General features: G+C 46.6%; 4 protein-coding genes across 4 annotated transcripts in view; 2 read left to right on the forward strand and 2 right to left on the reverse strand.

Annotated features, from left to right (window-relative positions):
- The window catches only part of H257_07640 (hypothetical protein), a gene marked incomplete at both ends in the record, with an annotated part of 3438 nt that extends 3007 nt beyond the window's left edge, over positions 1-431 (reverse strand). The window contains one exon of the mRNA XM_009833227.1: positions 112-431. Coding sequence (XP_009831529.1) covers positions 112-431 — 320 coding nt within the window. The remainder of the gene's footprint in view (positions 1-111) is intronic.
- An 850-nt stretch (positions 432-1281) lies between these two features.
- On the forward strand, positions 1282-2025 carry H257_07641 (hypothetical protein; the record flags this gene model as incomplete). The annotated part of the gene is made up of 3 exons (XM_009833228.1): positions 1282-1614; positions 1691-1894; positions 1999-2025. 3 exons carry the CDS (start codon positions 1282-1284, stop codon positions 2023-2025), a joined length of 564 nt encoding a protein of 187 aa, XP_009831530.1.
- Positions 2026-2234: 209 nt separating this feature from the next.
- Positions 2235-3235, reverse strand: H257_07642 (hypothetical protein; the record flags this gene model as incomplete). The annotated part of the gene is made up of 3 exons (XM_009833229.1): positions 2235-2303; positions 2356-2631; positions 2690-3235. The coding sequence occupies 3 exons, from the start codon at positions 3233-3235 to the stop codon at positions 2235-2237; spliced, it is 891 nt and encodes a 296-aa protein (XP_009831531.1).
- Positions 3236-6350: 3115 nt separating this feature from the next.
- On the forward strand, positions 6351-9771 carry H257_07643 (hypothetical protein; the record flags this gene model as incomplete). Its single annotated transcript, XM_009833230.1, has 9 exons — positions 6351-6896; positions 6922-7085; positions 7163-7255; positions 7437-7676; positions 7718-7853; positions 7924-7959; positions 8023-8068; positions 8115-8427; positions 9609-9771. The coding sequence occupies 9 exons, from the start codon at positions 6351-6353 to the stop codon at positions 9769-9771; spliced, it is 1737 nt and encodes a 578-aa protein (XP_009831532.1).
- Positions 9772-12003: the final 2232 nt, after the last annotated feature.

Raw genomic sequence — 12003 nt, forward strand, 5'->3', positions numbered from 1 at the left:
ACGACTTTGGCCCAGTCAAGGTCGCTCCATGTGACCTTGTCGCATGCCCATTTTTGGCGCGCAATTTTGTGCTTGTCCGTCAGAGTTGGTGAGGCCATGGCCTTGATGTACTGGAGGTGCTTGGCCTGGTTGAGTAGTTGCCGGGCACGCCTAGCCTTAATGGCTAGTTGGCACTCGTCGACGAGCTCACGAGAGCTTAAAAACGAGTTGGATGCAGTCCGAAGAAGCCGGCGCAGGTCTTGGGCACTGACCTTGGGTGGCCGGCCACTACGCTTGTTGATATTGTAGCCCGCTGGGTCACGTAAGAAGTGTGCAATGGCACTTCGAGAGCGACTTAGAAGTCGTTCTATCTCTCTGTGGCCTTTGCCGACCGCGGTAAGGGCCAAAATCATGGCCTGTTCTTCTTCCGTGAGTTTGGGTCCCGCTGGCATGCAAGGATGAAGTTTTGAAATCAAGGAAAGGCGGGAATCGGTTTAACTCATTACGCGGAGCATAAAAAACATGGTTTGTGAGCTAAAAAACGCCTACAAGAGCAAAATGGACGTGGTGGTTTTATAGTTTTTGCCACATGGTTTTTTTGTATGTCACGTTTTTTTTGCGTAGCGTGATGGGTACTTGGCGCCAAGTTGCGACGAATGTCATGATGGTTTACAAGGAACATTCGGAATGGTAGAATCTATCTCAATTTAGAGACGACCAAGTTGAATGTGCAAACCGGTCAAATTTCTACGTGGTCTTAAACTTTTTGCCAGCACTGTATCCCCTCGACAATGGTACACCACGATTTGAAGGAATCAAGGACCTTGAATTCTTCATAGTGATGTGTTTGTGTCCTCTTCCCGCATCTCCCAGTAGGTTGGTTTCACAATGTCAATTGATAGATTACTGTTAATAGCGTAAAACTGTGCTGTGGATGTTAGTATCATGTTTATTGAATACTACGTAGTATAGTGAATATGGCTTTACTATTATTGTGCTTTTCATCTTTTTTGTCTAATATTATTGCTTGATTTATTCTACTAACGTTAGATTATTATTTTTACTTTTTTAAGTGAAAAAATACATAATACAACGTAGTACCTTTAAGTAATTTAAATAAGAATTGTACTAACGTTAGTATTTATAGCATTACACCTTTATTAGAGTGATTTTGCTAAGTAAATTTACCTCTGAGAAAATCACTGTGCGTGTCACACAAAGAATTTTGTTCCAGAAATTTCGTCGTCAGTACTCCGCACAGAGACAACAAAATTCGCTGTGAGAAACATTAACCATTGGACAATGGAGGAGGATACCGAGTCCGAGGTACAGGCTAGCCAACGATGCAAAACTGCATTCCGCTTTAAGGGTTGCACGGATGTTGAGTTGCTGAAGGAGGTCATACACGTGAGGCCCTACGAAGGACCCCATGGAGAGGTCCGCAAGCGATGGACGGAAGTAACAGAGCATCTCCAGCGCCTATACGGAGATGGAATCACAGTCAACGCCACGCGAAAACGATTTGATGACCTGATGACGGCGTTTCATGCCAACACTATGGCCGCGCTCCGCGCATCTGGGACGGAGCAAGACTATGAGGAGCGCGAGCAGCTACTCCAGGATATCCACGACTTGGTAAGACTCGTCATCGAAGACGGTGGTAATCATTCTCCTACTTGTTTACGTTGATGCTGCATCCATTCAAAAGCAGACGGACAAGGAAGAAAAGGCAAAACATAACGAGCGACGCGAAACGAATGGCGAGAAGATTCGCGACGCGGCGATGTCAATCATGAAAAGGAAGTCGTTAGAGGTGGTCGAAGTTAATGGGTGCGAGGACGCGCCACCAAGCAAGAGACAGAGCCGCGGCAGTTCACAGATGGTGGCCAAAGCCAATGAAGTCAAGGCTGAGGAGGTCCGAGCACAGCATGAGAACAACATGCTTGCTAAAAAAGTTGGAATTGGATGAGAAGCGATACGAACTCGACAAAGTGGAGCGTGAGGCGCGGTTTGCCTTAGAGCGACGTGAACGGGAGGCTCAGTTAGTGTTTCTACACAGAACTGTTGAAGTGCTGAAATCTTTAGTTACCAAAAATTGAAGTTGTCTCTCATGTTGAAATGGTTAACATATCTTATGAGCTCAGTTTATTCTGTCTAGCGACCCTTGGCGTAAAGATATTTTTCGGCACTTGGGGGGCTTAAACCGAAGTAGTCTGAAACTTGATTTACGCCTTTAATGCAAGTATGAAGATTTGTCAAAATAACAGCAACAACAAACTGCATACCGACGGCTTGCCCCCACAGTTTTTGACCACCTGCATGATCTACAAATGTCCAAAGATTTCGGACAATTCCGAAGCTCCACTCTACACTCACACGAACAGCACTCATGCGACTGTTGAACGCTGACTGATATTGGTCCAGGCGCGCCCCTTTGTAGCCGCAAACAGTGACATCGTTCGCACCATACGCCGGATCCCCGTAAATGACATATCGCTTCGTGTCAGTCACCAGCACGTCCGACAAAATGGCAAGAATTCCGCTTCTCTCAAGGAAGTACGCATCGTGTCGGGACCCTGGTTCAGGGCCATATAAATGGACGATGATGCCATCAGGGGTTGTGATTGATTGGAACTTCAATGCATGCTTTCTCTACAAGTAGAAATGATCAATTTACATTCGTACGCCTGAGAGGTTTATCCATATGTACCTTGTGGCCATTGTATGCTGTCTTTTGGACACCTTTACCGGGACGGCAAATGCCACGGACCGTGCCATCAATGAAACCGATGCAGCAATCGAGAGGGGCCCCACTGTCGTGTATGGCTGAAGCACATTTCTCCATCCATGATGCGTCAAGGCGGTCTTTGTCCCAACGGAGTAGATGCTTGAAGCGATCGTAGATGTGGCACATGACTCCGTTTGAAAGTACCGAGAGAGCTTCTCGGCTGCGGCCAAAGAGCAAGACCATGGTCCCGAGGCGGTGAGGCCACGCCAAACGGTTGAGCAGAATGCAGAGAGCCTCCACAGCACTGGCATTATAGCGGTGGGGTGTGATCATCGGGTCGGGTATCTCAAGCAACGCCACAAGCAGTTCAATCTCCGCTTTGCCCAACCGGAAATGGAACTCACACATGGTATCCGTTTGTCCCATTAGGTTAAACCTGCCTCGAGGTATTTGTATCGCCCTCGTGTGCGGCTCAGAAGCATTCAGGAGCAGCGCTGCTGCTGTCAGCAGTATGCTTCCTTCGTCCATGGGAGGCCAGTGCAGCTCACAGGTAAATTTGCTTTGGCAAAAACTTTTCGCACAGCACTTTTTCGTGTGGAATTTTCTCGAAATTTCACAGTGAAATCTGCAACAGCAAAATCACTCTATTTTCATCGAAATTCGCTTACTTCGAAGTACTTCGAAGTAGGATATTTCACAAGACCACCGATATATTTCGACCAGTGGCTACCTGAAACATCAAGTTTATATTTCACCAAGCCAGCGGTATAATTCAAGCAACAACTGTTTAATTTCACTTTTCGTCAATATATTTCACTCAGACGGCGATATATTCGACCAACGATAAACTGGCTCTCCATCGACGGTTTCGCTTTCGCGCTCTTAGAGCATCTCCACCAGTAAATTGGTATCGGCGGGAAGCTTTGGCGGTACACCTTTCATCATGCGCGCTGGCAAGAAAAAGAACTTGTCGAAGACGGCGACAACATCTCTTGCAGTACCTCCTCAAAGTGGCCTGCCGAATGGCAAGCTTCTGCGGGAACTGTCAAGAGCGTTGCAGCATGGTTTAAGTGCGATCTAAGGACTACGAACAATCTGTGGTTGCGAGCATCGTTAAAGTTTCGTCGCGCAAGAGAGGCACACGTGGGAGAAATCCTAAGTAACGTTAACGTAGAATGCCAATTGTTGCAATACAACTTTTTGAGAATGGCCATAATTCCTGATTGAGGCATCGTTTTTGAATCCTAAAGTGCCCTAAGTTGTAGACAATGTTCAGGGTAATCCACCAATTATCAACGTGCAATGTATTTCCCACAATTGAGCTGTATACAGCTCTTCATATATGTTGTACCCCCCTACAAGTGGTATGCCAATTGTTTACGTATCATTTTAACCTTCAGTGTTGTATGGCTACGAGACTACATATTCGGTTCTGTGAAAGATCAGTGATTGGCTTAGTTTTATACTCCTCCGTATCACAAAAAGAGTGAGGATATTAGAGTGATTTTGCTACGTGATATTTCCTGAAAAGTTTCACGATGAAGCCTTTATATTCATCAAGAAATTTCCAATATATATTGATTATATTGGTTTTCACACACAGTAGTCAATCAAAACACTTGAACATGCTAAATTACCAATTTAATGCACTGGGTTGTTGATATGCCTAAAGATTGGGAGCCGTGCCCTACAGTTAGGTGTTCATCGACCACCTCAAAGCGGTCATGTTTGAACGTCGGCGCGATGCACACTACAGCATACAGGGATGGTGCAAGTTCACAAACTGTACACATTGCACCTAATGCACTGGGTTGTTGATATGCCTAAAGATTGGGAGCCGTGCCCTACCGGTAGGTGCTCCAGAAGACCCGCAACAACGCACACAGTGGCAGTTCTGCTTAAATTTGAATTTTTCCTATAGCAAAAGCACCTTCCCAACATGATATTCCCCGAAGGATTTTCAGGGAAATTGTATTGGAATATTCGTGTGGATTCTTGGTGCAAAATCACTCTATTGTGCCTTTCAAAATTTATGAAATAAAGTATGCATGGATGGATGGTTTTATAAAATGTTCGTCGAGGTCGTATTTTTATTCAGAAAACTGCATGCACGACGAAGCATCATATGATTGCAGACCTGTGGTGATGTCGTAGTATAGATCACCACTGTGGCTTGGATATACCAACACGACATTACACGACATTGTCGTTAGTATTGTGCTTTGCAACTTATTTGGCGGTCATATTTAGGATCTTATTCAGCTTCACATGATTTATATTTCTGTCAAAACGCAAGCTTAATCTGGGACAGATTCAGCGTTAATATGGGTCGGAATGATAATAAACACTAAATCTGCCTCGTTTGAAGTTTGGTATAGAGGACAGCAGTGCATGTCAATCATTGCAAGGACTGATGTTGAGCCCGCAATAAATGCATTCAGTAATTACAAACAATTATTGGCTTCTTCTGGTCCAGTTCGAAACTCCAACATCGTTCTACTCACAGTCAAGATCTATATTGAAGTCAACGAGAATACCAAGTTTCAACTTTGACGTCGGGCAGAATAACAAGTTTCAAGCCAGAATTGCAGTTTGAAACTGCAGTTCTGGGCGAAGATTTATAAATCTGGGTATGACAAATTTCTATCTCGGCCGAATAAATCTAAATCAGCTTTGCCCGCACTTAAATCTGACGCGAAGTCCGTATTAATCGGCAGATTTGAGGTGGCTTATGCCAAATAAGTTGCAAAGCACAATAATTAGCTCATACGCCATTGGCACTTTACTTTGTCTCGACATCGCGGTACAAATGCATCAAGTTCCGACGATACGACGCACGAGGTTCAAGGCATTCGCTTCGGCAATGCGAATTCCATCATCTACACTGCACAGGTGCCTTAAATGTGACGTGGAGCATGAAGTTTTATTACTTTGTCCCAGGCGAGGAGCCTCTGCGCCGGACGTTAAAGTCTTAACACCACATTGTGAAGGTCATGTTCATCACTGCGGTTGTGACCTCGCTGAGACGAAGCCAAACAAGAAATGTGGGACGGCAAAATCGTACCTGCGCAGCATAGCAGTCACAACCGCACGGCGGGGCATCCTGTCATGTATTGTGTCAACGTTACCTGTGACGTGTACCGACGTATACTTGTTGTCAACGTCATTAGTGAAATTCGGGCGTTATGGCCCGCGCCGCCGATTTTCATGATAATCCAACAAGACAACACCAAACACGGACACCTGGCGACAAGGAGGTGAATGATGCTTGTCGACAGGGTTCGTACATGACTATTGAGCAGCCGTGTTCTGCAGTGTGCAGAGGAATATGGTTGCGAGTCGGTTTGACCCATTGCAAACACACACACTCGGTGTGTGTCGTGTCAAAGGTTTCGATACCTTAGTGAAGGCACTGAGTAATTTAGTGAATGGTAGTCAGTAGGGGCTTGTGGTGTGTTCAACCTGAATAATGTCAGGTCATATTTGCTGCCTTGAGGAAGCTCCCCTGGCTGAAAGCCAAGACGAAGCGGGAAACAAAACAAATATATCTTTAGTTCATTTTTGAGCCATTTACTGGACATGGTACAACAACATTCCTCCGACAAGGAAACACCAACTAACACCGAAGAATGATCGTCGACGCATGACCGAATTAAGGAGGGCGAGGACGGGTCGCTCGGCGCACCGTGGACAACCCCGTTCAGATTTCCCCGACGACATCCACCTGCTGTCGACCAGTGGCAACCGCCACGTGGTGGTTTTTACACTCCTGACACAACCCGAGGAACACCAGTTGTCGCAGCATTTGGGCCAGCTGCTGCTCCACCAACGACTGAAGCAGATGACGCTTCAGTGCCGTTGCCAGCCGACAACGACCCATCGGGTGTCCGAGCTGAAGACATCGGTTCAAAAGCAGCTGCAGTTACAGCGGAACAAAGCGTTCAAGAGCGGCGTCTTCCGTATCGTCAGCTTGCTGCGAACTTTTTCAGCTGGCCACAAGCTGTACGTTGGACTCGACGACGAGTCTAAACTTTCCCTAGCAGCGAAGCCGGTAGAAGCTCCACGAGGCGGAAAGTCTCAAGTTCCAAGACGTGAAGGCGGCCGGGAAGGCGCCCCCAAGAACAATGGAAGAGTCGGCAGAAAGGCCTATGCGATTGTGCCCAAGACCGCCGAGCCACCTGCCAACAAGGTCTGCTTGATTGCGATGTCATGAGTCACCGTGGGGCGCGGTGCTCGCGCCTGGCAAAGCCGAAACGTTCTTGACAGCACAAGTCAAGCGCTGGAAGGACGGCATGAAGGTGCTGGTCAACCAGCCGGAGCGACAAAACTCAGAACGCGGCGGGCTATTAGAGAACGCCGTCCACGTGGACGATGTCCTGTTGGATGTGACCGTTGTCATGCGCGGCGTTATGCGTTGGTCACAGCCGGTGTCGAAGTTGGAATTGTCTTCCATAGCGTGCCACAATTGGCGTACCTGTACGGCAGTGACGCCAAGTCAATTGTGATGACGCCCAGCGTCAAGTTCAACTGCGTGATGCTGGACACGACGTGTGGACCGCCCAGGCATGGAGCAAGGAAGAAGCATGAATAATGGGACGTTTCGTCCGTATCGACAAATGAATTGTCCGGCATGGTGAATGCCAAGTGCCTGAAGGCGGAGAAGTTGAATCCACCGGAGCTTAACCCCAACGACGGGATGGAGTGTACTACTCCGGAGGTTTATCCCAAGACCTCCGTCGAGAACGAAGCGGAACGGCGCCGCACGAAGCAGGACGCCGTTCAAGCCATTCTACCGGCCAAGGCAGCCGAGGCGAAGACTCGCGGGCTTGAGCGACTTATTCGCCAAACACATTGATGTGTTCGGTGAAGACGTGGGCGATGATCTGCCAGTCGAGGTCGAGCGACTGGAGGTTCGGATCAAGCCCGGCTCGACACCGGTGAAGTGTGGGATGCGGTCGTACCCGCAGCTGTATGTTTAGTACATGCGATGCCATGTGGCTTCTCTGGAAGCGAATGGTATGATATACCAAAACAACCGGGCTACGTCGGCTTCAGCCCCAAGAATCGTGCCGAAGAAGGAAGTCCGCGACTTACGAATGACGATCGACAGCAGGCCGATCAACGCCTGCACGAAGTCGATGCCTTGGTAGATGCCAAATCTAGACAGCGCGATGGTCTGTCTGGTCGGAACGACGGTGTACTTCACTTTGGACTAGACCAAGGCGTACTGGCCGCTACGTGAAGATAGCCATGTGTAATTCTCCTTCATGACGCCCTTCGGCGTGTACACCCCGAACAACGTGCTCATTTGACAGACGGACACTGTCGCGTACTGCCAGTCGGTCGTCCACCAAATGTTTGGTGATGTGCTGTTCCGAGGCCTGTAGGCCTGGCTGGATGACGATAGACAAGTTTTTCGACTTATTGGACCAAGGCTTGACCATCTGTGCCCAGTTCGGACTCAAGTTGTGCCCGAAAAAGTGTCATTTCTTTCTGCACGAGGCAGAGTTGTGTGGCAAGGTGATTTCGGCCGATAGAATCACCCATTCCCCAGCCGAATTCAAGGACTCGTGGATTTGTCGTCGCCGACGACAGCGGCTGACCTCCAACAGTTTGTGTGTGCCACGTGCGAGCATCCCTGGTTACAACCAGCTGGTGGATCCGTTGCGACGCCTGCTTGACGTGGCCACCAAGGCAACCGGAAGCTCCAAGAAAACGACGTTAGTATGCTTCTATTTATTTTAAGGGAAGTAATGTTTTTTTTGGCTTTTTTTCATTCAGCATTTGCTCCTACTCCTGATATAGGTTCTGTATGGCCTCCTTTAGGTATTCAAACTATAGATGCTTGGGGTATACCTTTATTAAATACTATTATTTTATTAACTTCAGGTGCTACAATAACTTGGGCACATCATTCAATTATTGTAGGTTCTAGACAAAATGTTATATTAAGTTTAATATTAACAATATCTTTAGCTATTTTTTTTACATTTATACAAGGTTTTGAATATATAGAATCTTCTTTTACTATTTCTGATAGTATATACGGTACTACTTTTTTTTTATTAACAGGTTTCCATGGTTTACATGTTATTATAGGTAGTATTGCTGGATCAAGCTTTCGCCCATTGTCCAATATTCCTCACTGCTGCCTTTAAAAAAGTTTGGGCCGTGTCTCAGTCCCAATGTGGCTGATCATTCTTTCAAATCAGCTAAAGATCGTAGGCTTGGTAAGTCTTTTAAACTACCAACTACCTAATCTTCCGCAAACTCATCCAATAGCGTTTTTTAAACTTTATTTTTTATTCAGAATTTTTATAAAATAATTATGCTGAACTAAAGGGTAGATTATTCACGTGTTACGCACCCGTTTGCCATGTTTTTCAACATTTGACTTGCATGTGTTAAGCATACTTAGTATTTTTTTAACTTTTATTTTATCTGTAAGTATGTTTAAAGAATCTATGGATTTAGCTTTAAATACTCATTTAATTGTTACTACTTGGATTTCTAGTGGACTTTTTTATTGTAATTGGGCTTTTTATTTTGATACTTTAACTTTTGTTATGTTAACTGTAGTGACTGGCGTTTCTACTTTAGTTCATTTATATTCAAGTGAATATATGGGTAAATATTCAAGTGAATATATGGGTAAAAATGACCCCCATTTGTCTAGATTTATGTCTTATTGATCTCTATTTACTTTTTTATGGTTATTTTAGTAACAGGAGATACTTTATATAAATGTTTGTAGGTTGGGAAGTGCTTGTTGCACTCCCTGCTGTGGGATGGTCAATTGGTCATGTCAGGTGTTTCAACGATGTGAAACACGCGTTGGCGCATGTGGTGCCCCTGTCGTACCCACGAGAAGAAATAACGTTCTGTGTTTTCACGGACCCAGTGACCTGTTTTGGGGTGCGGTCGCCACACAAGTACCGCCAGTGGTCCTGAACTTGCCTCTCCAAGACCAGCGAGCGGCACCAGCCGCTTACTTTCATCAGTGGGTGGTTTTCTACCCCATCGTCGAGAAGGAGGCCTATGCCGTGGTCGAGTCGTGTAAATGACTACCTGGTCGTACGCCCGGATGGTTTCCGTCTGATTACGGATCACATATACATCTGCAACCCAAGTGGCTCGAACGCCAACATGGTTATAACACCAAGAGAATATTATGGTGTTCTGCTGTTTTAATTTTATAGCTATGATGGCGACAGCATTTATGGGTTATGTTTTACCTTGGGGACAAATGAGCTCCCCAAAAACTCATTTGTCCCCAAGGTAAAACATAACCCATAAATGCTTAAGCGCCAGGCCGACAAGCTGCAGCGATGGTAGCTGGTGATGTCCTTCCCGTACACCATTTAGTGCGTCCCGGGTGACGCGAATGTATCGGGCGACCTCCTGGATTAACCAATCGCGAATGTTTGCAAGTTGATCCATGTGGTGTCTCTGCAACAAGTGGACTTCGAGTGGTCGACAGCCGCTACAATCAGCAGCATCCAACGTTCAACCATGGAAGGGGGAGGGACTCCCCCAAACGGCGTGGATTGGGACGACGACTCCCATTTATACGTGGACCCAGACGGACGAATCTGGTCTACAGCAGCGGATTTGTGTGATTATTTAACAATGAGCCAGCGGTCACCGTCGCATCGCAGCAACGACCAAGTCGGTGTCCGACAGTTGCGGTGTGTTGAACCACTAATATCAGTGTTATGTTTGCTACCTTGGTGAAGTTCCCTTGGCCGAAAGCGAAGAAGAAGCGGGAGACAAAACAAGCAGCCATCGAACTCACCTGACCTCAACGTGCTGGACCGCGGATTTTTCTGATCGATGCAGTCGCTGCAGACAGAGTATCACTCACGCAACGTGGAAGAAATCGTTGCGTCAATAGAAAATTCGTGGTCCAAGATCGATTCCTGCACTTTGAAGGTTGCAGAGTTGTTAGCAAGAAGTCATGCGGCCCTTTGGCAACAACGACTATAAAATCCCCATATGAAAAAGTCAAAATTGATGATCGGAGGTTTGCTCCTGGAGGTCTTTGGGTACGACAAGGAAGTTTTGAGGTTTGTGTAACTAGACTCAATGGTATGAACTAAGTCACATACAGACTTGGAATTATAGGTTAGCGCGAATTTGGCATTAGGTGACTTGTGTACAGAGATTGAATTGCTCAAAATCGCCGAGAATGATACGCAGGATGAGGACAAGCTCAACTGGGATATCAAGTTAACTCCTATGGATTTATTTATAAACAAATATCCCGTGTAATCCAATCGTATATTCAATATAACAGGGGAAAGTAAATGGATCAATTTTGAATTTCACTACTGGCGGAAGAGCCTGGTACTGCACTGTCATTGCTAGCTGGCGGGTTGCAGGCAAAACTTCATTATGTTGTTCATCTGCGATGGTCAAAGCACTTACAACCAATCCATGGATACAGGACATTCGGTCCGACTTTCTTCTGTCAATATCTCACGTCTGGTTTTGACTTCACTTTTGTATTATAAAAAATATTACAACGAACAACAAATGATCCGACGATCACTTGATTCCTGTATATCCTGTCCGACTTTTTTCCACTACAGTGAACGACGTTAAATAAGCATGCACGATTTTGGCGCATTTATTTTTGAACGAACCAATCACAACAAGCACGTGCAAGAATGGGGCCAAACCTATCATCCCCGATGCACATGGCCTTGTCACCTACATGAAGGAACCTGCGTCGGTAAGTGATGGCTGTCACGTCCCCCCACATGCTCCAGTACTTGCGTGAAGCCCACCTGGACTGGATCGAACACTACATGCGTTCACCTACCCCTGCTCCAGCACTTCACGGAACGTCACGGTTTCTCGCGCCAGCGAATCTGCCGCCAAAAGAAGTCCCAAGAGGAACTGGAAGTCACGCGCATTGCCTTTGGGAAGCAGTTCAACGATAAGCGACCCGGCATCGATGTTTTGTACATCTCTGACGAGACAGGTATGTACTACGACATGTGTCCCAACACCATCTGGGCCATTCGTGGCGGTGGGAGTTATGTTGCGAATTCGGAGCCACACTCCTACCGCATGACGGCGCTGTTGACGGTGCGAGGTGATGGGAAGACATTGCCCATACTCTTCATCATCCGTGGCGAGCCTGGTGGCGATATTGAGACCAATGAGTTTCCCGACTACCCGCCCGAGCACTTCTACGCGATGCAAAAGAAAGCCTGGATGAACGGCATTGTGTGGAAGTACTTCCTCCCCGACGTGCTCAAACCGGACATTGAAAACCCGTCTGTGTTGCT

This window comes from Aphanomyces astaci (assembly GCF_000520075.1).
Source record: "Aphanomyces astaci strain APO3 unplaced genomic scaffold supercont1.16, whole genome shotgun sequence".
NCBI classification, from domain to species: Eukaryota; Oomycota; class Saprolegniomycetes; order Saprolegniales; family Verrucalvaceae; genus Aphanomyces; species Aphanomyces astaci.